The sequence below is a fragment of the Passer domesticus genome, chromosome 10 (assembly GCF_036417665.1).
Source record: "Passer domesticus isolate bPasDom1 chromosome 10, bPasDom1.hap1, whole genome shotgun sequence".
Lineage (NCBI taxonomy): Eukaryota > Metazoa > Chordata > Aves > Passeriformes > Passeridae > Passer > Passer domesticus.
In genome coordinates this window covers 4,574,784-4,601,517 of record NC_087483.1, presented here as the reverse complement: position 1 = coordinate 4,601,517, position 26,734 = coordinate 4,574,784, and the positions used below count along the sequence as shown (strand labels likewise).

At 51.8% G+C, this 26,734-nt stretch overlaps 1 protein-coding gene and 1 long non-coding RNA gene across 8 annotated transcripts in view; both read left to right on the top strand.

Moving 5' to 3' along the window:
* Positions 1–1,649: 1,649 nt before the first annotated feature.
* On the top strand, positions 1,650–18,669 carry LOC135308467 (uncharacterized). Of its 2 annotated transcripts, none has more exons than XR_010368897.1 (4): positions 1,650–1,720; positions 10,635–10,895; positions 17,381–17,445; positions 17,738–18,669. It is a non-coding gene; the product is annotated as an uncharacterized LOC135308467 (long non-coding RNA). The 2 variants fall into 2 exon arrangements; XR_010368896.1 differs by lacking the exon at positions 1,650–1,720 and adding an exon at positions 1,895–1,942.
* A 1,253-nt stretch (positions 18,670–19,922) lies between these two features.
* ASB1 (ankyrin repeat and SOCS box containing 1) overlaps positions 19,923–26,734 on the top strand; it is a 30,742-nt gene continuing 23,930 nt past the window's right edge. For all 6 annotated transcript variants that reach the window (XR_010368894.1, XR_010368895.1, XM_064433415.1 and 3 more), the window contains exons 1-4: positions 19,923–20,206; positions 20,289–20,435; positions 21,978–22,280; positions 25,289–25,674. Coding sequence is in view for 4 of the 6 variants with exons in the window: in XM_064433415.1 (XP_064289485.1) it covers positions 19,932–20,206; positions 20,289–20,435; positions 21,978–22,280; positions 25,289–25,674 (1,111 nt within the window). In the remaining 2 variants the exon portion in view is untranslated. The remainder of the gene's footprint in view (positions 20,207–20,288; positions 20,436–21,977; positions 22,281–25,288; positions 25,675–26,734) is intronic.

The window sequence follows — 26,734 nt, the reverse complement described above, 5'->3', positions numbered from 1 at the left end:
AGGACCAAGTGAAAATGCAATTCAAGCATCACCACGTAAGGGAGCTGAAGTGTTTTATCTGCACAGGTGTTAATTCCATTTTTATTGCATATGTTCATTTGGAAAGGATTAATTTAAGTACCTGTTTCCTCCCCAATGCACGTCCTTGTAGCTTTTTCTACGGGAATAATTCCACTGATTTTTCTTTAGTGAACTGCAGATGTCTGGATTTTCCTAATGACCCCTGGAATGTTCTGCCCATGAGAGTCCAGCGTCAGTGATTCCTAAATCTGCAAAGAGTATCAGTGCAGACACAACTGTGTGACTCTGTGCTGGGTGCAGAGGCTTTAGTCCCCTGCAAGGCTGTTGCCAAGGTTTTTATGATGTTGTTTGGGCCGTGGATGAAGTGTTAGTGGCCTTGTTTTTCCTTCTTTGACTGGTGTATCTATGTTTGTTCGGGTTGTTTGGGTTTTTTTTCCCTTCGTGGTTTCTTTAACTGGTGTCTGGACCTAAAAACCTACCAAATGATCATCATTATAATGTGAATTTTAGGGTGTTAAATACAGACATTTGGAAGGGTGGGAGGCTTTGCTCTGTGGGGTTTTGGAGGGGGTGGAGAAGCATTTGGGGACTTGGGAAGGAAGAGGAGAAATTTTTTGATCTCTTGCAACAACTGCCTGCGACACTGAGCTCTTTGTGTTTGCATGGCTCTTTTCCAATACCTCAGCTGCATCCTGGGTCTCATTGCATGAAGGAAAAGGGGTTCAGGATGTCCAGGAACACCCCCAGAACCGCTGGTGAAAGCCTGTGTGTCACTTTTCCCTTCAAACACTCGGATGGTACAGTACGGGGTTTGCTGGGATTGCTCGTCCCGTGAGCTTCCCACTGCTCTAAGCCACCCCTATAGGGTATTTGTCACTTATCCCCCAACCTTTGTGACCCCATGGTCCCCTCCTATGGCCTCTGCATCCATAAAATCCAGCTGGAGCCTGGGATAGGCAGGAAAGCAGTGGGAGCAGCAGCAGGTGTTCTCCAGAGACGTGGAGGGATTTCTGGCTTATGCAGGATTTCAACCATGGTTTTTCCTTTCCCTCAGCTGCCCCATGAAGTTCCCTTCGGCCTCCCCGCATCATGTCCCTCCTGGTGGGCTCTGGGTGGCCTTTGCCTGGTGACATGCCCCTTGTGTCCATCTGTCCTTGTGTCAGAAGTGCCTGTCCCTTCTCGGGGTGGGGAGGTCGGGCTCAGAGGCCTGGAAGAGGAAAATTCAGGGATGAATCTTTGCATCCTCACGTGCCCATTTTCTTGCGCTTGCTGACCAAATATCACTTCAAACACTGCTGGTTTAACAGCATTTTAACATCACGCAGCCCTGGCTCTCTGGATTTGCTCTGTGTTCCAGGCATGGAACAACGCCTCGGAGCTGAGGCAGGTTGAGGAGGCAGCCCCGAGAAAGCCGAGGGAGCAGCTGTGCCTGGCGGAGGAGCTGGGGATGTGTGTGTGCGCAGCCCGGGCCCGGAGTTGTGTTTCAGCCTGTGGGTGGTTCATTAGCAAAGGAAACTTCGCCGGAGCGGTGGTTTGGGATCGCAAGCCCTTCTCATTGTCAGCCCCGGCGGCGCTAATGGAGCCTGACAGTTCTGGGAAGCGGGATTTGCGTTTCACGACGTGCCTGACATTCCTGTGCCGTGCAGGTCGGAGGGGCTGCCAGCCCCGAGGCCTCCGGGAATGTTCCTCAGCTGCAAAGGTGCAGGATCCCAAAGCGTGTGGTTTGGGGCAGGGAGGGACACGGGGGTGACAGGACCTCCCCAGGCCAGGAGCACTGAGGGACAGAGGAGGCTGGAAGGAAGGAAGGGACGTGGGGTGAGCTCAGGGGTCTCGGCTGGATCTGAGTCTGTGAGGGCTCTGGGTGCGGGAGGCTGTTCCCGAGGGCGGGAATGGCAGAGGTCTCAGGGAAGGGAAGGCTGAGGTGTGTGGCGGGGGATTTGGATGGAATTCAGGCACAGGAGGGTCCAAGCTGGAGTTGTGAGAGACCCTCTGCTCCCCAGAAACGCCAGTGCCCAGCGTCCCCTGCCCAGCCACCCTGGCGATCTGAGCTGCGTCCACATCCTGCTGATTTCTTGAGCACCAGGACCTGAGGGAGCGGCTGGAGCTGTGTCAGGGCAGGCTCCGGAGGGATATTTAAAAGGTTTTTCTCCCCTGAAGTGGCTGCTGGAACCCGGGCTGGCTCTCAGAACTCCGGTGCCGCGCCAGGAGTGGGGAACTGCCTGGGGATGGGGATTTAGCAGAGGCAGAACTTTTAGAGCCACTTGCTCTCATGTGCCAGACACAAGCCACAACAGGGACCAGGCAGAGGAAAGGACAAGGCTCTCCATCTTGAGGTTCCACAAGGAACAGTTTATTCCAGGTGAAGGGAGCAGCCAAAAAGCCCCCAGCTGTATTGTCCAAGGGGCTTTGTACAGATACAAGTCACGGGGTGGACACAAACAATGAACCAACAGGGAATCCTCAGGGGATGAGTGAGGGGATTCCATCGAGTGTCTGGGGCCAGTTGGGGTAGGAGGGTGGAGAGGATGGGTCACAGGGGCCAGTGGGGCTTCCAGGAGGAGGGGAATTCCAAAGGGGTAGTGCAGTCAGGGATTTAAGTGGCAGGGAAGGTTCGGGAATCAAGGGCTGGGTTGCCTTGACAGGCAGGGAGAGAGCTGGAACAAAGGGCAGGGAATGGCATGAGGGACAGCTCTGAGGGAGGGTAAAACCCAGGGGTAAACCAGCTTGGGGAGAACATGGGGGTACAACAGAACAAACCACTTAACAAGGAATCAATAAAATAAATTCGAACCACAGCGCTCCCAAAGGGTGCTGGGCACTGCCCAGGCTCCCCAGGGAATGGGCACAATGTGTGGAACGTCCCATCTCAAACTCAGCTGTGATGTCCCCGAGTCCAGGCTGGGTTTCTCACTCGTTTTATAATCTTTTTTTCCCCCAAAGCACCTTGGATTTGTTAGGAAAATTGATCCACAAACACCAGAGGTTTATGTCCAAAAAGGAGACAAAGGAGTCCTGTAACTTTATTAGAATAAAGGGAGAGGCCATGTGGCATTCCCCTGGGGTCTCTCTGATTTTTGGAGGATGCAGCCTCCTTTTTATCCCAGTTTCCCAGCCTCATCGCCCTTCTCTCTTTCCCCATTGGCTGAGGTACTTGAGAGGTACAGACTTCCTGAAACCTTCTGCCTGATACCAGAGATTTCCCTCTAATGTAGAACCCTCCCTTTTAATTTTTAATTCTTATGGAATTTAGGTGTTTTTCTCCCCCATTGTTTCTTTCATCTTTCAATGTCCAATTTCATTTATCAGCAAACCTAAAGTCGATTTGTAAAAGTAAAAAATATTTTTCCATTCATCAATCAGTGGAATCCTTCCCATTGTTTCTTTTATCTCCCAGTGCTGGTTCTATCTCCCAGCAGACCCACAGCTGGTTTGTAAAGACAAATCCCTCATTCCTCTCAGGTCCATCCACTGGGGAAGCAACCACCACAGAGGGATGGTGTAGCAGAGAAAGGCAGCACTGTGGCTGTGTAGAAGTGTTTCAGGAATTTTTGGAGATGTGTCCTTCTCCAGCAGGAGAATCCAAAGGGATGGGTTGGCACTAAGACTTCACTTACCTGAAATGACTGAACTCTGCCTCAGGTGAATTTGTGCCCTTCCCGCCTCCCAGATTTACCCTCGTGGAGGGGAGCCAGTCTAGCACAAGGGATGCATTTGAGATCTCCAAGCCACGGAGTCCCCTCCAGCTCCTGGAGAGCCCCAGGCACCCCCCACAACTCCCTGGAAAACTCCCTGCAACACCAAGGGTTCGTCTCTTCCGTGCCCTGTTTTGTGAAAAAACATGGCAAAATAACATTTCCGTTTTCCAGGGAGAAATTTAATTAAAAGGAATTAAGAGCTATGGTTTATAGTTTAATTTAACATGATGAAAAAAGGATTAGCTCCCACCCCTTCCTACCCAAATCCATGAGCTGGTGGCAGCCACAGTAGGGAAATGCTTCCCAGGAGAAAAGGGAGAGGAATTCCCCCCAAGATTTATGGCTTGTGAGGCAGAGGTTGCTTGGGTCAGCCTTGTTTTATGCCCTGCTGGCTCCCACAGGCTTGGCTTTGTTGTGTGCCCAGGAGTGGGCAGGGATGGATGGGTTTGGCTGCTTTTTCCAGGTCACTCCTGCTCAGGTGCTGGCTGGGTCACTGGGGCTCCTGGCTGGGCGTGTTCAGGTCTGGGGGGACGTGCAAGGTGGGCTTTGTCCTCACAGCTGTCTTCCCCTTTTGGGCATTTTTTGGCTAGTGAAGAGCATGAGGCAATGGGCCCAGGCAGAGAAGGAAAAGGAGAAACTATTAAAGTACCTGAAATAACAGATCCAGCCCAAATAGATACACAAACAGCAGGAATTTCTTTTCCCTGGGAAGGACAGCAGATCCTGCACAGCCAGGCCGTAACAGGACCTGTCCCTTTTCTTACATTAAACTGAAAGTGTTTTCTTGCATCCAGGACAAAACTATGGCACCCCAGCTCTATCCCACTCTCCTAAACAAACCCCAAAGTTCAGCAGAGAGCTTTGATAACAAACAGGGGACTGAGTGGGTCTAGAAGGAAAGGGGTAGGAGTGGGACAGGAGCTGCCCAGTGTCTCCTCATTCCCAGGCTGGCAGGGATTCCTTCCTGGCCAGCACCTTTCCCTGGGATTAGCTCAGTGGCAAGAGTGCTTAATTTCTCCTGTGCTTTCAGGTTTTCTCTGCTTTTTGGAGCAGCATCTGCTGCTGCTGGAGCCCAAGTGTCGGCTGAGCTAGGGAGGAGCTGGGGATCCACGTCTGGGAAGGAGAAGCTGTTTGGATAAGCAGCAGTTGCTCCAAGCTGGAGGTTCCAAGCTGCTCTGGCTTTAACCTTGGGAGGGAGAAAGGAAGTTTTCCTGTCCAATTCAAATAAATCTGGGCAGAACTTCCAGTGCACGTTACAGGGCTGGAAACCGGAGTGAACCTGAGCTGGGGCCTGGGTCAGCATCGTGGGCTGGAGGCAGGAGGGGACAGAAACAACCATGAGTGACACTGGTGGCCAGAGCACAGAGACCTGGCCTTTCATGGAATCCCAGAGGGACTTGGGCTGGAAGGGACCTTAAAGCTCATCCCATTCCGCCCCCTGCCATGGGCATGGACACCTTCCACTACCCTAGGTTTCCCCCAGCCCCCATCCAACCTGGTCTGGAACACTTCCAGGGATCCAGGGGCAGCCACAGCTTCTCTGGGCACCCTGTGCCAGCAGTTTTGCCTCCTCACATCCTGCTAAAGGCAGACAAACAGCTCTTAGCCATTTGCACAATGCTGTTTAATTTTATTTTACTTTCTTTTATTTTAACTGGAGAGGTGGCAGTGGGAAGAGAAAGAGCCCCAGATGCTCCTCTGCACAATACCCAAGTTACTCCCCTGACCATCTGTGGTGGGTTAACCCTGGCTGCTCAGAATTCCAGGTGCCTGCCAAAGCTGCTTGAGCATTCCCCTCCTCAACCAGGCAGGAAAGACAAATGTAAGGAAAGGCTCAGGGGTTGGGATAAGGGCTGGGAGACATCACTCACCAATCACTGTCATGGGAAAAACAGATTCCATTTGGGGAAATTAGATTTATTTATTATCAGTCTCATCAGAGTGGGACAAGAAATAAACCCAAAATTTAAAAACACTTTCTGCACACCCCTCCCTTCTTCCCAGCCTCAACTTCACTCCTGGTTTTCTCTCCTCCCTTCCAATGGCACAGGGAGATATGGAATGGGGACTGGGGTCAAATCATCACTCATGGGCTATGCTGCTGCTTCCTCCTCAGAGGAAGACTCCTCATTCTCTTCCGTGCTCCAGGGTGGGTCCCTTTATCCATGGGGTCAGTCCTTCAGGAACTCTCCAGTGTGGGTCCCTTTGTCCATGCGGTCAGTCCTGTAGGAACTGCTCCAGGGTAGATCCCTTTGTCCATGAGGTCAGTCCTGTAGGAGCTGCTCCAGGGTGGGTCCCTTTATCCATGGGGTCAGTCCTGTAGGAACTGCTCCAGGATGGTCCCTTTGTCCATGGGGTCAGTCCTGTAGGAACTGACCAGTGTGGGTCCCTTTATCCATGGGGTCAGTCCTGTAGGAACTGACCAGGGTGGGTCCCTTTATCCATGGGGTCAGTCCTGTAGGAACTGCTCCAGTGTGGGTCCCTTTATCCATGGGGTCAGTCCTGTAGGAACTGCTCCAGGATGGTCCCTTTGTCCATGGGGTCAGTCCTGTAGGAACTGCTCCAGGATGGTCCCTTTGTCCATGGGGTCAGTCCTGTAGGAACTGACCAGTGTGGGTCCCTTTATCCATGGGGTCAGTCCTGTAGGAACTGACCAGTGTGGGTCCCTTTATCCGTGGGGCCACACATTCTGCCAGGACCCTGCTCCAGCACGAGCTTCCCATGGGGCCAGAGGTTCCTTTGGGCATCTCCCTGCTCTGGTGTGGGGTTTTCTTCCCTGACAGCTGCACGTGGAGGAGAGGCAGCGTTATTTAGGTTGGACAAAAATGCAGAGCCCTTTGGGGGACGTGCAGCTTGAGGTACAGGAAGGTTTATTTGTTCTGGTTTCACTAGGAGCTTCATTCCTGCTTCTTGCTGCTCCTGGGAGGGCAGCAGCTGAATAAAGGTCCCAACAGTTTGGGTCCAACACAAATGTCCTGAGAGGAGAGCAAAGGGATATCAGTTCTGGAGTGTGCTCCAAGAGACCCTGATTTAAAGGAAGCACAGAATCCCAGAATGGTTAGGGTTGGGAAGGACCTTAAAGATAATCTTGTGCCATGGGCAGGGACACCTTCCAGTGGACCAGGACCCCATCCAACCATGATCCTGAGCAGCCTGGGTGGGGGAAGCTGCTGAGCAGAAGAGCCAGTGGAATCTCCAGAGGGTGAGGGGTTTTCAGTGTGAAAACTGTGCCTGTCCTCACTCATGGGAAAAGGAGAGGAGAGCAAAAGAAAAGTGTCAGCATTCCTGCAGGGGACCAGCCCTGCAGCCAGGAGGAATTCCAGGCCACCCACCACAGCTTGGTGCTGCTCAGGTAACCTGGCAGGAAGGGAAGGTGCTCTCCTCCAGTTTCAGCGCTCCTGAGCTCCAGCATTCCAGGGAAGTGTCAAGAAAGGGCTGGTTTTATGTTTAACCCCTCTGGGCCGGGAACTGGGAGCTCCCATTAATGGGATCCTTGTCTTTGGAGCAAGGTGGGAGCCCCAGGTCTCTCACACCCAAGTACTGTTCTATTGTGCTGCCTCCAGACCTGCTGCCGGAGCCACCGGGAGCCGTGTGGGAACGCTGAGAAGGTGGGATTTAGCTCCAGTGTCACTTTCTCAGGTGTCAGGGCTGTGTTTGCTCTCTGTGTGGGACTGCCCAGAGCTCCAGGAGCACGGGACCACCCCAAGGCATCCAGCTGCTTCCAGAGGTGGGGAACGTGGGGGAACTCCCACTTCTGCCCTCAGCACCAGGCTGGGCTTTGTGGGGAGCCATCCCATGGTGAAAAGTGTGCTTGGTGCCCTTCCAGGAGGCAGGAAGCCCTTCCCAAATTCATGGAGTGATGGCCATGCGGGCCCTGCAGGAAAGGAGCCGGTGGGCAGGAGGTTCTGTTGCACTTTTGGGGAAGTGTTGGTTTGTCAAGGGCAGATTTTGGTGCCCAGGTAACCCTGAAATTTGCCAAGGGTTTGTGTGAAGTGTCTGATGCCCACTGGGTTTCACTTCCAGCTCATTGCCAGTGCCTGGCCAGAAAATTTGTACTTATTTTGTGCAAGTGCAAAGTTCCCTTTGTTAAATCAAACAGTAACGTGTGGACCTGGCCCAGCTTTGCCTGTGCTGGGTGACCTCCACACCTCCACACACTCCCAGTGCTCCCAGCAGGGATTAATCCACATGGGCATGTGGTCAGCTCCCACTCCTTCTGATGGGATATTGGGAAAAATATCCAGCCTGGGCTGAACTGTGTTTCTGCACTCCAGGAATCACAGAATCCCAGACTGGATGGGGTTGGAAGGGACCTTAAGGCCCATCCAGTCCCCACCCTCTGCCATGGGCAAGGGCACCTTCCACTATCCCAGACTGCTCCGAGCCCTGTCCAGCCTGGCCTTGGACACTTCCAGGTTATGGATTTCCAAGCTGGAGCTGAGAGTGAAGGCTTGTGCCCCCAGGAATTAATCCATGGAGGCAATTAGTGGGACAGGGCAGGAGGAGGAAAATGCTGCTGGGGACAGCCAGAGCCCTGTTTTGGGGTCAGGACTGTTCTGCTTGCCCTGTCTGTGGCTCTGGTGACAGGAGTGAGGACAGGCTCAGACAGGACAAGTGATGTGTTTGTCAGCACTGGGCAGAACACAAACTGCACAGAGAAGCTGAGACATTATTTCTGGAGCAATGGAAAGCTTTTAAAAACAATTTCCTGATTACTTTGACTGCTTGATCTCACAGCCAGCTGTTAGTTCTTTGTGTTCCATTTCCCAGGGTATCCTGAAGAGCAGGGAGTGAAAAATCCAAGGAAAAACCTGGGATATATTTTACAACCTGTGCTGGCCTCTCCCCCCGACCCCAGCAGCCCCTTGAGCCTGCCCAGTGGCCGATGTCACCGGGAAGCTCCTCCTGACCCCAGGGCACTCTGACCCCACCCATAATTCATGATGGACTTCTATAAAAATTCCATTTTTATAGAAGAGCTCCCAGTGGCTCCAGGAGAGGCTGGGGCAGAGCCTGGCCATGGGCTCTGGTGCCAGAGGAACCCCAGGCTCTGTACCACCCACGGCCTGACAGCAAGGCAGGAGAAGCACCTCATTTTCAAGTCTTTGGGGTGGATCAGGGTTTTTCAGCCCATGGCTGGGCTCCAATCCTTTTCCTACAGTGTTTGTGGCAGCTCTTGAGCAGAATTTTTTTTCCTTTGAGTTCCACAACAAGAAGTGTGGTTAGAATTTTTTTTTTTTTTTTAACGGGGAAAGTTTCTTGCCTGGGGCCAAGCACAGAAATGTGGAATGGATTTGGATCAAACTTACTTTTTCTTTTGGAATTGTATTTAAAGTTAAAAACCCCCAACCCAACAAACTAGCACCTCAGGCAAGAGCTGAAGCATGGAAAATTTTATCCCAAAAGGTGGATGCTTTGTGAAATTATGAGCGTGTGAAAACAGGTGGTTAAACTGAAATGGTTTCACAGATTGAAGTACAGAGGGTGCTACCAAGAACCTGTTATAAATCCTGGAGTGAACCCTTCCTGAAAGGCAGAGGGAGGAGAGCAGGCCATCAGCGAGTAACCTGAGCCACCACGGAGCCCACAGGCAGCTCTGGAGAGGCCAAGCAAAACCAGGAGAGGTTTGTGGAGAGCTCAGAGAGGGAGCCAAGGCTGGGACTGAAACCCAGGCTCCCAAAGGACACCGCCGCCATGGGATCTGGCTGGGACGGGTTTCACTCCAGGCACCTGATCCAAGACCTGCTCCATTCAATGGGAAGCTCCTCAGAGGGTTGGATGAGGGCCTGGAAAGTGCAGCCAGGAGGGAAAATGTGTAAGGACAGGGCTGCAGCACGTTGCAGGGCAGAGAGGACAAGGGGGAATGGCTTTAAACTGGAAGAGATGAGGTTTAGTCTGGGTATTGGGAAGAAATCCTTCCCTGTGAGGGTGGGCAGGCCCTGGCACGGCTGTGGCTGCCCCTGGATCCCTGGAAGTGCCCAAGGCCAGGCTGGATGGGGCTTGGAGCAGCCTGGGATAGTGGAAGGTGTCCCTGCCCATGGCAGGGGTGGCACTGGATGAGCTTTATGATCCCTGCCCACCCAAACCATTCCAGGATTTCATGACCTGTGAGTGAAAGCCTAGTTTTGGTGGATGAACGTGCCCACATGTGTGTGTGTGTGCTCCAAAGGACTCATGACTCCATTTTCTGCACTGGCAGGCTTTTGTCTTCACACACAGATCGCTTTCCTGGACACTCACAACACAAAAAGAATCTTGTTTTTCCCCTCCCGCCTTACCCCTCTCCACAGAAATACAGGACCCTCCACAAGGTGCCTCAGCTCATCCCAGTGGTTGCCACAGGGCCCTGCCAAGACAACCTGCAGTGGGAAGCATCCAGCAGCCCTGCTGGAGCTCAGCAAGGAATGGGATGCTGCTCCCAATCCCCCTGGATCCCCAGGAACGAGCTGATTTCTGCCAGGTTACTCCAGTCCGAGTGTGATTATGGAGTGTTACGACACGAGGTCTGCGGAGTTTTACAGCTGGGTCTTAAAGGGATCAGAACCAGGGGAAAAAATGAAAGGGGGGCTTAACCTGGAAGCCAGGAGTGTGGTCAAATTAAGGAGTGCAATGGCAATGTTAATTAAAACCCCTGGAGTGAAGGAAGGAGGAAATGACCTAAATCCCAGCACTCTCACAGGGTGGTTCTTACCCAGGGACAAGCCTGGGAGATGGGACATAAAACCTCCTCTGTCCCCTGCCACAGAGAGCTGAGTGTCCTTGCCTTGCCAGGAGAGCCAGCAGGGAAGGATCAGCCATGGAAAAAGCTGTTTGAACCCTTCAAAGAAGGCCTCAGGCAAAGGGCAGAGCTGCAGCCTCCTGTGTATCCTCAGGATTTCCATGGTTTCTTCTCACATTAGGCACTAAATCTTTTCACAGGGGGAAGATTATCTACAGGGGGAGTTGGTTAAAAGCACAAACCTGAGGTGTCCCTGGAGTCAGTGTCAATCTCCTGCAGAAGGATGGCGTGTTCCAGCCTTGGACTTCTCCATCTGGAGACCTCCAGGCCTTGGCCCCTTGGCTTTTTCCCTCACACCAGTCCAAGTGGAAGGTGTTTTGGAAATGCCAGCCTTGCTATTCCGTGCTCCCTCTGTTCAACACAGCGCCTTCCACTCTCCAGGAGTTCTAGGAGTTTTTCAGGTGAGTTGATCCTTCCTGTAGCCATAACTTCTTCAAGAGGAATGGCTTTAAACTGAAATAGAGTGGGTTTATTTTAGATATTGGGAAGAAACCCTCCCCTGTGAGGGCACTGAGGCCCTGGCCCAGGGTGTCCAGAGCAGCTGTGGCTGCCCCTGGATCCTTGGAAGTGCCCCAGGCCAGGCTGGATGGGGCTTGGAGCACCCTGGGGTAGTGGAAGGGTCCCTGCCCATGGTCACAGTGGAACTGGATGAGATTTAAGGTCCCTGCCAGCCCAAATCCCTCTGTGATTCCATGGTTCTCCTGCGTTGTTGGCCTCCAGCACTTCCCGCCCATTTCCCACGTGTGTTTGGCTGTGGAAATGTGGCAGCACACTCTGTGGCATTGAAAGACTGGCTTTCCCGAGATTAAAACTGGTCCTTACAGACCCATTTGTGGTACCACTAATGCACTGCCTGGAGTGCGAAGTGGAAACATTCAGTCACCACAAGGAGGAAGGAACCGGGAGAGGGTTTTGTAGCTGGCAGAGCTGATCCTCCACACTCTGCCAATGGAATTGCTGATTTCCCTGGATTTTCTTTCAGGTTTTTGCCTTACGCCTGAAATGGGCTTTTATTCATGGACTTAAAGGCCGTGTAGATGTGGCAATGGGGGATGTGGTTAGGGGTGGGCTTGGTGGGGCTGGGAAGTGGCTGAACTCAGTGGTCTGAGAGGGCCTTTCCAGCCCAAGCAGCTCCACAGCTCCATGCACAAAGCCAGGCTGATTTTCCAGTCCTGCAGTCTGGGAAGGACAGCCTGGTCACTCATGTTCCCTCACCAGCCAGGGCACACACTGCACACTCTGAAGTTGTCCCAGTACCTTGTTGTTAATCCAGAGGAAAAGCTGCTTTTCCCTCCCTTTGGAAGCCAGGTGAGGGAAGCTGCTCCAGGTGCAGCTCCAGGGGATCAGGATGAAGTTGGAAGGTGGAACAACAGCAGAACCCAGAAAGGAGAAGTTTAAGGGTGACAAAGGGGCCATGGGCTGGAATTTCCAGCTTTGTCGCTTCCTAAGGGAAAGAAATAAACACTGAAACCCAAGCACAGCCCCTCCTGGAGGATACATTTCCATGGAACTCTCTCACTTTGATGGCTGAAAAATCCACGAAGTTTTTCTTCTTGGAGCAGGGAGACTCCAACCAAGCCCTGGGTTAAACAAATGACAGTAAAAATAACTCACAAACACAACACCCACACCTGGAGCAGCCCTGAAGGTGAGGTGCCCCTTTTGGGGGGTGTCTGTGACCCCTGCAAGGGAAATCCCATCAAAGGGGAGGAGGCCAGCTCCCATCAAGAGACAGCTCCCAAATCCATCAGGAATTTCATTTCAGAAGGAGATACCAGGATTTTACCGTGGCTGTCAGCAGCATTCTCCAGGTCACGCTGCTGCATGAAAGAGAGTGTTAGAACCTGGGACTTAAACTAAACAGATTTCCTATAGGAAACACACACAAAATTACTTTGCTTCTAAAGTTACTTTTATAGACGTTTTCCCTGAGAAATATTTCTCCCTGGAAAAATAAATTCACAGGATGTAATTAAAACAGTTCTGTGCGTGCACTGGGCTGGCCCCCTTTAAGTGCTTCACCAAATGCACCAGCGAGGAAAGGAATGAAAGGCAGCTTTGTTGGGATCTATTAATGACAATCTGCATTAATTAGAAAATGAGACATTGTTCTTTTGGTTTATGGCTATGAAAATGGCTGCTAATAAGGCTGAGGCTGGAGTGCTCAGCTTTTGGCTTGTCTGAGCTGTTGTGAGGCCCTGAAAAATCTAAATAATCTTTGATTTGTCAAATCCTGAGCTGATGAAGGCAATGGGAGTCAGATTCCATACCCTTGGATTCTGGCAATAACCAGGTGCTGGTGACTGTTTGGGGGAGTTTTTTGTTCCTTTTTTTTTTCCCCTTTTCTTGCCATTTTCTTTAGGTTTAGCTTTTAATTAAACAAACAAAAGTAAGAGTGAACTGTGCTGGATTAGAGCTTAACTTTCACTCTTTGAGGAACAAAGCCTTAATAGGTTTGTATGGATTCTTAATTAGGGATAATAATTATCTCTGCTCCTCTACCCCAGCCCAGCCATGTGCAGTAAAACCACTCACCTCCCTTTGCAAATCTTTTTGAGTGCAGGAATAAAGCATTGTGTGATTCTGAAAGCTAAAATCAGACCTTTCTAGTAGCATTTAAAGTTTTTATTGCTATATTGCTGTCCTGATCACAAGTAAAACATTTTTACATCCTTCAGGCACGGCTAGCTGTGTTTTCTGTGCCTCTCAAGCACAGCAGGGTGACATTTCTAAAGTATCTCCACTGCATGACCTCTTTTTGAGTGGAGAAACAGGAACTTGGGGTCATCTGATAAAAGAAATATTGCATCACCGGTGAGAGAGATGCTGCAAAAAGGATCATCAGCATTATTTTCCCCACAGTATCCTGTAATTTGGGTTGGAAGGACCTTAAAGCTCATTTCATTCTATGGGCAGGGACACCTTCCACTATCCCAGGTTACTCCAAGCCCTGTCCAAGTTGGCTTTGAACACTTCCAGGGATCCAGGGGCACCACAGCCTCTCTGAGCAACAAGACTGGAAGCTGAGTTTTGGTAATTGAAACATTTTAAGCAGCGTCCCTGGAGCCACTTCCAACTGAAAAAAGAGACAACACAAGCAGAGAAAAATTACCTGGAACACCTTTAAGAGAAATCCCTTTCCTGGGAGGAATGTGTGGAGCCAAGGGTTCATTTTAATTTCTTAATTAGCGAGCAGCAGCCAGGCCAGGATGGGAGCAGGGTAAACAAGGGGGGAAATGTTTTGTGTTCACAGCCCACTTCGAAGGTGGGCCAGCATCCAGGGCCTGCTGGAAAACAGGCAGGAATGCTGCTTGGAATTCCTGCGCCCCTCCCTCCCAAAGACACCTTTCTTTCCTTCCTCAGGGATTGGTTTGGAGCCCACAGCGCACTCACGGAAATCGCGGCTAAAAATGACTTTGGGGGTTCTTTTTTTAGCGCTGGGCTTCGAGCAGGGCGGAGGTGGTTCTTGCTTGGTTGGGTTTCATTAAATCCCCCCTCAGCAGGGCAGCCCAGGGCCTTCTTTCCCCCCTTTTTGTTTCTCCATTCAATAAACACACATCCGCTGCAGCCTGGCTTAATGAAATTGTGTGAGGCACTTCCAGGAGAAGGATGTTTATTTTTCTCTGCCGGTTCACCCAGGCTGCTCCGGGTGCTGTGTGCCTGGAGAGCTGCTCCATAAAGAGACCCTTGTGCCTGGGGCAGCCCTGAGAGCCTGCACTCACTCAGCACTGGGTATTGTATTTGCAGGCACCCCTGTGGCAGGGAGGAATGATGCATCTGACTCCATGTTCTCAGAAGGCTAATTTATTATTTTGTGATACTCTATTATACTAAAGAATACTAAACAATACCATACTAAAGAATACAGAAAGGATACTAACAGAATGCTAAAAAGATAATAATGAAAACTCGTGACTCTCTCCAGAGCCCTGACACAGCTTGGCCCTGATTGGCCAAAGAGTGAAAACAACTCACAGCAGAATCCAATGGAACAATCACCTGTGGGTAAACAATCCCCAAACACATTCCACATGAGCACAACACAGGAGAAGCAAATGAGATAAGAATTGTTTTCCTTATTCTCTGAGGCTTCTCAGCTTCCCAGGAGAAGAATCCTGGGCGAAGGGATTTTTCTGAGAATGTGAATGCCACAGCTGGGATTCTCTAGCTGCGGAGCAGGTGGATGGGCAGCACTATTTCCAGGGAATTTCAGGGAAAAAAGCGTGCTGAGAGCACGGTGTTAAGGTGGGAAAGCTAAGCCCTGGCAAGGCCAGAGTGCCCAGAGAGCTCGCCTAATTCATCTGTTTATGTCTCCTATTTTTGCACAGTCCCCTGCTTGCTGTATTTTCTCTTTTTTGACAGAATTCGTCACCTTTGTGCTTTTCCACAGATGTCCAACGCTGTGGAGCTCCTGATACCTGTTCCTAGCTGGATGCCCCTCCCAAACCACCTCCTCTGAGGGAATGTGGAGGTGTAGATGCTGCTGTGGGGTTTTTGATGCGCTTTTTGTCACTAATGCAGGTTTCTGACAGGGCTACTCAGTGCTGATCACACCAAATTCTGTAGCAGACCTCATTTAAAACCTCACTCCCAAGGCACTGGGAACTGCATCCCTGGGCATAGATCTGGACTGCCTGGAATGCCTTCATGCATTGGACTGGATGACCTTTAAAGGTCCCTTCCAGCCCAAATAGTTCTATGACTTCTATGGAATGTTCACTGTTTGGTGGGTTGGACTGGAGGATCTTGGAAGGTCCCTTCCACCCCGAACCATTCAATAATTTCTATGAAATATTCAGTGCTTGACCTCTCTGTGTGTCAGAAATGCAGGTTTGGGATGAAGAGGACAATGGCCAGACTCAGGGGAAGAGGGAGGGATGTGAAATCACAGAATCACTGAGTTAGAAGGGACCCGCAAGGATCATCAAGGTCCAACTCCTGTGCAAACTTTTCTCCTCACCAGCTCTTTTTCCCTCCACATTCTTGCTTTTCCTTGAGCTATTTCTTCTGACAATTCCACATGAGTGCTGAAAGAAATTGTTCAAGTGGCAAAAACATTGGGGCAGGGGTGTGGGTGTGAAAAAAAAACCTTTCCAGCTTTATTTTCCCAACAAAATCTGAATATTTTTTGAAGAGTTAAAAAAACCCAAACAGCTAAAAATATAAATAAATCCCTTTTGTCTGCAAATCCCTGGTGGGAGTTGGGCTGAAACGTTCCTGAGTGACTCATTCCTGGGCAGCCCTTTGCCTTTTTGGATGGAAACTTGTCCTAAGCAGATTTTTTGGTATTTTCTAACCTGCCTGTAAGGAGGTGTTTCCTTTGTGGACTGAGGTAAAGGAGACGCCCACTTCTCCTGTGAAATTCCCACATCTGCCATCAAAGGATAGCTGCTTCTCCTGGAAAATGGTGATAAAAGCTCCATCAGTGTTTTCCTTCCCTGCCTCAAACTTGTTTGTGATGATGGCCCTGGAGAAGAAAATGTCTGCAACTGTGCTTGATCCATGAGCTGGGAACCTGTGGCTGTATCCTACTGGAGACACCAGGCTGGTGGATTTGGGTTCTTCATGCTCCTGAGGTGTTCCTGCAGCACAGCCCACAAGGATTTCCAGATCCTTTCATGCCCTTAATGGAAATAAATAATAGGAAAAGGATGAGGAAAAAGCAGCGAGTCCCATAATTTAATTGGGAGAAATGGAAGGGATGTGTAGGACAACCCTGGCCTGTTTCCTTATCATCGGGCACCCTCTGGGCAAGGCTGAAAATCCTAACCAAAATTCCAACAACCAGAGGTGCTGTGACCCACACCCCTCTGGGCGCAGCCAGTAGGGAATACTCCCTTTTTAGGGCTATTTTTCCTTAATTGTGTTAATCCTGATGGCTCTTTACTCAATTTTAGCCCTTTTCCCTCACTGTCAGGACGGATTGTCCCAGTTTCCCTGGGAGCAGTGGGGCGACTGTTCAGCTCTGTCTCATGATGATGGATGATGATGATGATGGGTGGGATTTTCTATCCCTGCCTTTCTGTGGTGTTGCAGTAGAATCTCCACTCCACACCCTCTGCTTTCTCCCGGTCAGGATGGAAGGAGCAAAGTGCTGGACACCTGAGGGAAGGTTAGAACTCAGCTGGCTGATGATCAGTGCTGCCTCTTTTCCCTCAGCACAGAGGTATTTAGGCCCATTTGCAGCAGGATTGACTTCCTGGACTCCAAGCAACCTTTCTGTTGTCATGTTTGTGCTTCCAGCCCCAGTCCTAATGACATCCTGGATGCTGGAATTCAATTCTCCTCCCATCTCTCATTCCTGTTTTCTGTTGTTAATGCATGCCTTCATGTCCACTTCAGGAACCACACCAATTCCCCAGAAAAACATCAGGCTGAGCTAAAAACAGGGGCATGAGGGACTTTTTTCTCCCTACCTCTTTCCCCACAGATGCATTTATCACTAGGGCAACTCCACTTGAGAGTTCACTACAAATCCAAGCCGATGGCTTGTATCCAGGCAGGGAGAAGTTTTATGGACTGAGCTAAGTGTGAATTACACTTCTGGTCACGGCATTTTTTCCCCCCTTCCTTTCTTTCTTTTCCTTCACTGCAACCCTGGCATCGAAGCAGTTACAATTGCAAAGTATTTCATAATGCAGCTTTTTTCCTGCTGCTTGGAAGGTCTGGGAGGAACCTAGGTGGATTTAAAAGGTGTGGTGCCCCTGGAAAAGGGCGTTGGAGGTGGTGGTGGTGGTGGTGAGACTAACCACTGGTTTTAGCACCAGGTGTAAATCATTGTCCTTTTCAGGCAAGATGTCCACATTTATCCAGGAATGAGAGGGAGGGAGGGAGGTGCATTTTCTTCTCAGTCTGGCACTAAATGCAACCACTGGCTTCATTCCAGGGAGTAAAAGCAGTGGATTAACAGAGTTCACCCCTGCCCCCTCTTCTCCCCTCAGCCATGATCAGGTGAGAGGGAAGGGAAGGGAAGGGAAGGGAAGGGAAGGGAAGGGAAGGGAAGGGAAGGGAAGGGAAGGGAAGGGAAGGGAAGGGAAGGGAAGGGAAGGGAAGGGAAGGGAAGGGAAGGGAAGGGAAGGGAAGGGAAGGGAAGGGAAGGGAAGGGAAGGGAAGGGAAGGGAAGGGAAGGGAAGGGAAGGGAAGGGAAGGGAAGGGAAGGGAAGGGAAGGGAAGGGAGTCCTGTTGGGAAGGGATTCTGGTGGGAGCCCAGTGGATGGGCTGATTCCTTTCTGGTCCTTTCTAGGGGTCCCGTTTCCAGGAGCAGGATGGCTGAATTTGTTTTAATTGAAGCATGAGGAGCACAGTTGGGAGAGGATGGGGAGTAGGAGGATGTGTCTGCTCAGGAGGGGCAGTGGCAAATCTTAGTGAATGTGGAGGGGGTGGTTGAGGGATCCTCTGGATCAGGATCAGCAGGAGGAGTTCTATTTGCTTTATGTATTTATTTATTTATTTATTTCTTGAATTTGAAGGGTTTTTTACATTGCTTCAGGATTAGGACTGGAGAACAGGTGTTGCCTAATGGGTGAGCCAGTATGTGTTGCTCTGTTGGATAAGTGACTATTTTTAGATCCTGGAAGTCTCCTCCTGGAGGCTCCATTTTTGGTGTGGATTGCCAACAGCCTGTGCCCTCAGCTTGGCACAGCTGGTAGGAGCTGTCAGGATATGCTGGACAAAACGATTTCTCCAGACTTGGAAAAAGCGTTTCCTAGGTCTTCACCAAATGGTGAACTGTTTGCAAATTTCCACTTTCCCACTGCAGCCACTTGGAGTGAAAGAAATTAGCAGAGTTTAGTACATTTCCCCGTGGAATTTCTCTTAAATACCTATGGATTTCCAGAGCTGGAGGCTGAGTCTGCACAGTCACTCCCTCTCACCACCACTGCACAAGAACTCGTCAGGACAACATGGGATGGGCTGCTCTTCATGTGCATTTAAGGAAAAGTCAATTAAAAAAAAAAAAAGGAGAGAATCGAAGCCTGGTTCAGGAGACATACTGCTGAAAAATCTCCTGGGATATGGTCTGTAAGAAGGTTCTGCCTTCATTGCAGCAAGAACTGAAGGAACCTCAAACCATGAGCAACTCCAGCTTTTTCTGTCCTGTTTATCCATCCCTTTGTTCCCCTCTAGGGCTCTGCTTTCCCACATGGATATATTGCTAATAAACAGTGTTGCATCCTCTGCTCCCCTTTCTTGCCTGTCCACACTTTCCCTGTGGGAGAACAATCAGCTCCAAATTAAAAAAAAAAAAAAAAAAAAAAAAGAAGAAAAAAAAGCCCATGGGCCAACATGTTTTTTCCTCTGGATGAGCCCACATTGCTCCTCACTGGAGCTGGAGGAGCTCATTAAATGTATTCCCATTAAATGGGCAAGGGATGCAGCAGGGATGTGTAGGTCTGCTTCCCTGCCCAGAGTGGACAGAGTGGGGCACACAGAGCCTCTGGATGCAGCTGTAAATTGGGGTTAGAAACCAAGCAAGGAACTGCTGGCCCCGGGTGTGCCTCACCCTGTGGTGTAAGGGCTGCAGGCAGGGGAAGGTGGCAGTGCTAGTGGATCTGAAATTCCCATCAATCCCATCCCCTCCTGGTCTTCCAGCAGGCAAAGAAAACGGGTTTGATTTGCAGACTGTGCCCCTCTCCTCCGTGCTCCTCGAGCCCAAGTTACAACAGTCACAGGAAACTGTGTTTGCAGCCAGAGCCTGGTGTCTGTGGAGGGATATCCTGCCACAGAGCAGCAGGAGAGGGGATGGATGGAAGGATGGAAGGATGGAAGGATGGAAGGATGGATGGATGGATGGATGGATGGATGGATGGATGGATGGATGGATGGATGGCCACCATTCCCTGCTGCCACTGGAGACTTGAAAATGTGCACTTAGAAGCTGAGGGTGTGTTTTAAACGCTTGTGGAGCAATAATGATATAAAGCTGTTAGAGAGTGTTCAAAGAAATGTCACAAAGATGCTGAAGGAAATAGAGAGAATGAAGATGGTGAAGGGATGAAGAACAGCTGAGGGCACTTGGTTCAGCTTGGAGAGGAGGAGGAGGAGAGAGAGAGGAGGTCTCAGCGTAGCTGGCAGCTTCCTCCCGAGGGACAGCTCCAATCTCTGCTCTCTGTGACAGGGACAGCACCTGAGGGAGTGGCTGGAGCTGTGTCAGGGGAGGGTCAGGTGGGATATCAGGAAAAGGTTCTTCCCCCAGAGGGTGCTGGGCACTGCCCAGGCTCCCCCAGGGAAAGGGCTCAGCCCCAGGCTGCCAGAGCCCAAGGAACATTTGAACAATGCTCTCAGGGATGCACAGGGCGGGATTGTTGGGGGGTCTGTGCAGGGTTACACTGGAGGATTCTCATGGATCCCTTCCAAGTGAAGATCCCGGAAGCTGCGCTGCGGGAAAACCGAGATAAGACCGGTAAAAGGACCAGAAGCGGGGAGACCAGGAGCCCATGAGGCTGCGGGCAGCTGTCCGAGCCCTGCCCGCTGTCCTGGCTCCGGCGTGCCCGCAGCAGGAGCCGGCAGCCGCAGCTCCCTCAGCAAATCCAGGGCGGCTGACAGCGGCGGCGGGGAGGATCCACCTTAACGGGAGCAGGAAGCGAGCCGGGCCCAATCAGGCCGGGAAGGGAGGCCGGGAAGGAGGGGCCGGGGGAGGGCCCGGGGCCGGCGGGGCAGCGGGGCCGGCGGGCGCGATGGCGGAGGGCGGGGACGCGGCCGCCCCGGGCAGGTACCGTGGGGTCCCGGGGCGGTGGGGTCCGTGTCCCCCTTTGCCGGCCCTGTCTCACCCCGCCGTGTGTGCCGCTCTCCAGCGCAGGTCGCAACCTGAAGGAGTGGCTGCGGGAGCAGTTCTGCGACCACCCGCTGGAGCGCTGCGAGGACACCCGGCTGCACGACGCGGCCTTCGTGGGGGACCTGCCCACGCTGCGCAGCCTGCTGCAGGACGAGAGCTTCCAGAGGTGGGCATGCAGCCCGGGACACGGCAGCCGCCGTCCCGGGGTGCGCCAAGCCCCGTCCTGCCTGGCCTGGGAGACTGCCAGGGATGGAGGTTTTGTGGGAGAGGTGTCAGGGATGATGCTTCGTGCTCGCTGCTGCGCCTTTTGGGGGCTCCCATCCCGGCCCTTTTTCTTGTGACAGGTGTCAGGGTGTTCTCCCCACTGTTCCCACAGCCTGCACCTGTTTGGGAGTCCCATCCCACCCGCTGGTTTTGGGGAGAGGTGTTTCCTAGGATGTTCTCGCTGTCTCCACAGCCTGCTCCTTATGGTGACCCCCATCCACTGCATGGTTTGGGTAGGAAGGGACCTCAAAGCTCATCTTATCCCACCTTCTGCCACAGGCAGGGACACCTTCCACTATCCCGGCTTGCTCCAAGCCCTGTCCAGCCTGGCCTTGGACAGTTCCAGGGGATTTTATGGGAGAGGTGGCAGGGTGGCAGGATGCTCCCCTTTCCCCCGGATCGTTCCCCTGGTTTCCCAGGAGGCAGATCTCACAGCTGCTCATGATGCTGTGGCAGCTGTGCATGAACTCTTTTCAGATCAGGATAGGAATGCGATACCAGGAAAACGGGAGCCTACGGATAATGGGGAAAACATACAAAAGGGATTATAATCAACTATAAACCTGAAACACCCCATGTTGCAAAATCTGCCCAGTGCTAACCCTGTGACTGTGGGGATAGTTAATTAATTTTCCTGCATCATGGAGAAATCTGCTTAGAGTGCTAAATGTTTCCCAGCCTCAAAAAAAAAAAAAAAGTGTTATTTCAGCAAAAAATGAGAATGAGCCAGCCCTTTCCTCTGCTACCTGGGCAGCTGGGGCTCTTGGGACCCTCGGGCTGAGGGTTTTTTTGTGGGAAAAAGCAGAGTTTGACAGGAAGAGGAGGGTGGGACCCACAGCTCCATTCAACAAGTGATGGAGTGAGCAGAGAAGTGATGTCTTTGAATCTGGAGGTAGATCTGGACCTGAAAGCTCATCCTAATCCTAACCCTGAAATGGGCAGGGACACTTTCCACTGGACCAGGTTGCTCCAAGCCCTGTCCAGCCTGGACTTGGGCGCTTCCAGGAATGGGGCAGGCATAGCTTCTCTGGGCTACCAGTTTGGGACATCTCCCTTTACAAAGGGACAGAAGGGAGAAGTTGTTTTGGTTTTCTTATAGGTGATTTTTGAGGCAAGGTTTGTGCCGGTGTGCAGCCCCTGGCACAACTAAAGCCCACCATTCCAAGCACTGCTCTGCTTCAGTCAGGCAATTGACAGGGGCTTTTTGGGGCTGCCAAAAGTGCCAGACATCAGAGAATCCTATCCTGAGTGGAAGGGACCCACAGGGACCATCCAGTCCAAGCCCACAGACCCCCCAACAGCCCCACCCTGCACACCCCTGGCAGCGCTGTCCAAACCCTCAGCCTTGGCGCCGTGCCCTTTCCCTGGGGAGCCTGGGCAGTGCAGGGGGCACCCTCCTGGTGGGAATGGGGCTGCCCTAACCGCGTGTCCCCCCTAACCACAGCCGGATCAATGAGAAGTCGGTGTGGTGCTGCGGGTGGCTGCCCTGCACGCCGCTGCGCATCGCCGCCACCGCCGGCCACGGGCCCTGCGTGGACTTCCTGCTGCGCAAGGGCGCCGAGATCGACCTGGTGGACGTCAAGGGGCAGACGGCTCTCTACGTGGCCGTGGTCAACGGGCACCTGGAGTGTGCCAGGATCCTGCTGAAGGCCGGCGCTGATCCCAACGGCAGCCGGCACCACCGCAGCACGCCGGTGTACCACGCAGCGCGCGTGGGCCGCGCCGACATCCTGCAGGAGCTCATCAGGTCAGAGCCCGGCGCTGCCTCTCCCTTTCCCTGCTCCCTTCCCTCCTCGCCTGGCTGCAGCCTCCACACCGCTTGGGCTGGAGAGGAGAGGGTGGAGAGGTGCCCAAAGGAGCGTCCGTGGATTTCCCGTCACTTGGCCTTGGCAACGGGGCTGTTCCCACCTGTTCCAATGAGTCTCCAGTTCTGAGCCTGCCATCCAGTCCTATCCAAACCTTGCAATTCCCCCAACTTCCACCATGCCCTTGACTGGAGGTAGGAGAGTGGTGGATTCCCCCAACAAATTTTCCTGTGTGTTGGGTTTTCCCTCAGGCAACTCCCTTGCCAGCACCAGCAGGGCTCAGGGTGTAGCAGGAGGTTGTGGGAACTTGAATTGTTCCTTCTGTGGCGTGCCCTGATTATTCCTTCTTTTAAAATGGGAGGATTTCTGTCCAAGGGATTGTTCTGGACAACTATGTGGGCCGTGGGTGCCAAATAATAAGGGATCATAATGGGAAAATGTAGGTTGCAGGGAGAAACAGTGAAAAGGGAAGAAAATTGAAGGAATCCTTTTGATGACCTCAAATGCTAGAAAATAACAAAAGGATTTGAATAGGAAAATACTCAAAATCCTTGGGGATTTTCTTCCTTTTTTGAATTTTCGTGCAAGTACAGCTTGGAGGAAGAAGGGGGGATAGTCCCCCCCTCCTTGTTCCTTTCCCAACAAGCTGACAGGAGGATGTTCCCATCAGCACAGGCTTGTTGATACAGGGTTCAGCTCGCTGCATTCCCAAAAATCTCCCCTGCTCTCTCCACCCAGGCAGGGTGAAATGTAGCAAATGGTATTTCAGCAGCACAGGGAGAGCTGATGCGTTGATTTATGTGTCTGCTCCTTGGGATACCTCACCAGCAATATTAAAAGCAAGATTTTGGACAACTTTCAGGATTAAAAATTAACTGGAGTTTGTCCAATCTCTTTTTATTAGGCAATGTCTCTCCCAAGGCTGCTAAGCTAATACCAAATTGTCAGATTGCCCAAAATTTCAAATATCTCAGAGTAGGGATTTCAGAGATCTGTGCAGAGTTACTTAGTGAAAAATGCAGCCTTTATGTTGCAGGGATTTTTAAAATGTTAGATCCACAGGATTTGGCAGGGAGAGTGCAACGAGGAAGACACTTTTCCTGAGATAGGAGGGAATATTTGAGAGAACCTGAACCCAGTCATGTGTGCTGCAGGTGTGTAAACATCACCTGGTTTGAAAATCCTGTGGTAGCCCTGTTGGGATCTCTGAGCATTCCTACAAGTGCTGAACCGAGCAAGAGGTGAAATCCCATCCATGAGCGGTAAATCCACACATGGCTGTGGAGTGGGGATCCATTTTATTGGGAGGCTGCTGGAAATATTTAGGTTTCTAATGCCAGGGTATAAATGACATTCCTCATAATTTGGGATCATGCTGTAGTGGGATCCACTGCTGCCTGTAGTGGAGCTGAGGGTAGCAAGGATGAGAGGATCCTTTTGCCAGGCTAGAACTGGGACAAAGAGAGCTGCCAGACCACCCCCATCCCTCAGGTGCATGTCTGACCCTGCTAAAAGTAGAATCTGGGGGTTTGCTTTGAATTGAGGGCTTCTACTGAGAATTTTGGTGGTAATAATGGAGGAAGAAAGGACTGGAATGAAGGGAGATCTGCTGTCTGCTCAGGAGGCTGTGGCCTTACAACAGCCCTGTGGAAGTCTCAAAGCAGCACAGATAACTCTGTCCAAATGCTTTTGTAATCTGATTTTAAGGGGGAAAATACACTTTGTGCCATTTGCAGCTCTTAGAGGAGTCTCTCAGCCCTTGTTCTGGGTGTGCTTAAGTGGAATGAGACTCTTGCCATGCTCAGAACTGCAGGATTTGGTTAAATATTTGCCAGATAGGGAGCGGTCCCCGCTGGTTTCAGTGAGAACTGAGCCTCCTTTGAGGTAGCATTTGTCCCCAGGTATTTTCCTTGGTTTTATGAACTCCTGAAAGGAATATCATGCTATCTAGGAAAAACCTGGTTCTCTGAGTGCTCCGTTTGCAATCTGGGGAGGGAGACTGGTGGGTGAAGGAACCTTTTCTCCCTCTGTGGGTAGAACGGACAGGGCTTTGGATTAAAACCAGCTACTCCTTAGGGATTGTGTTGTCTTCCTCCTTCTTCCCATCCGGGCTGCATGAGAGGTACATGGAATTACTGTCACCACTGCCTGAGGGAATCCCCAGCAGATTCCAGCCCCTCCAGCTCCTTTGGGAGCTGGGTTTGTCACGGATGTTTCGCTGTGGAGTGCAGATTCCTGTTTCCATTTCCCTGCTGTTTGGGATCGAGCGCCTGTGTTGCTTTTTTGGCCCGTTTTACCCTGGTAGGGAAGTTATTTCAGCATCCCTCTTCAGTGGAGTCATCTGGAAACATCCCTGCTCCCCAGGCAGCTCGTTAGCATCCAGCATTACATGGTGCTGGCTCAGGGCTGAGCCATCCCTGGTGCCAAGGCACGAGAGGAGAGAAAATACAGCTAAAAGTTCCTGGATTGAGATAAGGAATGGGAGAGATAAGGACTAGGGGGGATGAGGAAGGAGAGAGATCACTCACTAAATGCCATCATGGCCAAAACAGACTCGGGGCTATAAATTTAATTTATTCCTAATAAAATCAGAGCAGGGTAATGAGAACTGGAGTCAATCTTCAAAAACACCTTCCCCCACCTCTCCCTCCTTCTCGAAGGGAAGCTTCTGAAAGAAGCCACCCCTGTAGCCTCCCACCACCAAAACCTGGCCATGCAAACCCAATCCTTCAGGAGGGCAAGGATGTTGCTGTTCCTCCCTCTCTCCAAATCCTGGGCTCATGTGGGCAGGGAAACATCTTTGCTTCTCGGAGATGTTGTCCTCACTCAGAAGCGCTGCCAGGCCCATCTGAGGGTAGGGATGGGCAGCTTCCAGGGGTTCTCACTCCACGCATGCCCTTCAGCCTCCTCCCTTGCCATTCCCAACCTTCCCTCCCTCTCCCTGGAGCAGGCACGGCGCGGACGTGGACGTGAACCAGCAGCTGGCGTCCCGCGGGCCGGGCGCGGCGCCGCGGCCGCTGACCACGCTGGTGGTGTGCCCCCTGTACATCAGCGCTGCCTACCACCACCTGCCCTGCTTCCGCCTGCTGCTCCAGGCGGGAGCCGACCCGGATTTTAACTGCTGCGGGCCCATCAACGTGCGCGGCTTCTCGCGGGGCTCGCCCGTGTGCGTGCTGGACGCCGTCCTGCGGCACGGCTGCGAGCCCGCCTTCGTCCGCCTCCTCGTTGACTTCGGAGCGGACCTCAACCTCGTCAAGGTGGAGGCCCTGGCAGTCGAGGCCACGGGGAGGGTCAAGGTGAACGCCGAGGCGCTGGAGGTGTTCAAAGAAGCGAGGGGTGAGTGGGTTTGGCTCCCCGGGAGAGCACTTTGGAGGGGCTGTTTGGAACTGAAGGTGCTGGTGGGGTGGGTGCTGCTGTCCTCGCTTCAAGGACCGTCAGCAATTAGATAACGGGGTCCAACAAGCTGGCAAACAAAGCATTAGTGACTTCTCCGCTCCCTGCCTTTCCCCTGTTGCACTTTGTACCTTCACACAGTGTTTTCCCCTCTTGAGTCCTTCAGCAGCCCAACCTCTGTCTGTTACTCTGCCTTTTTCATCTGTTTTCCATTGCCCACTCATGTAGACTAGGCATAAGGGTCCTATCTGAGCTGTGGATCACCAGAGGCATCCAGTTCTCCAGAGCCACACAGGTGTGTCCCAGCTGTTCCTGTGTGACCCTGGGCTCTGGATCCAGGAGGGAGTTTAGTCTGGACAGACTGGTTGGGAAGGAAAGCCACAAACAGGGGTAAAAAGGGGCAGGAGGAGGCTCGGATGGAGATGGAAAAAGGTGGGGAAAAGCGCAGCACCTCGGAAACCCACCTGAAGGTTGGTTTTCCACCTGAAGGTGAAGGCCACAGCTTTGCACCAGGGGTAGAAGTGAGGTTTCCCTCTTGAACTCCAGAGAATTTTCAGAGGAATTCAGGCTGTGGGATACAATTCACATCCCCAGGTTACTCATCTTTGCATGGGACTGGTTTTCAAGCCTGCCTGGGATTCTGAGGAGCGAGGCTCACATAAGCTGGAGTTCCATTAGGCTTGGGTTTAGGAGGCAAATGGGACTCCTCAGGTGGAGCATATGGGATAATGGAGTGATGCCATGGAGTTCCAGTTCCTGAATCAACATGGGCACCGCCATCCTCTTGTCCCTGTGCTGGAAGAGCTCTCCATGGACTCAAAGGAAGCGCTCAAAAGAAAGTTGGGATAAGGCCTGAGCTGGCCATTGGTACTGTTGACATAATTTTTAAATGATCCAAATAGAACTGTGGAGTTGGAAGGGTTCCACAGGGATCATCCAGTCCAACCCCTGGGCCTGTACAGACCCCCCAACAATCCCACCCTGTGCATCCCTGAGAGAGTTG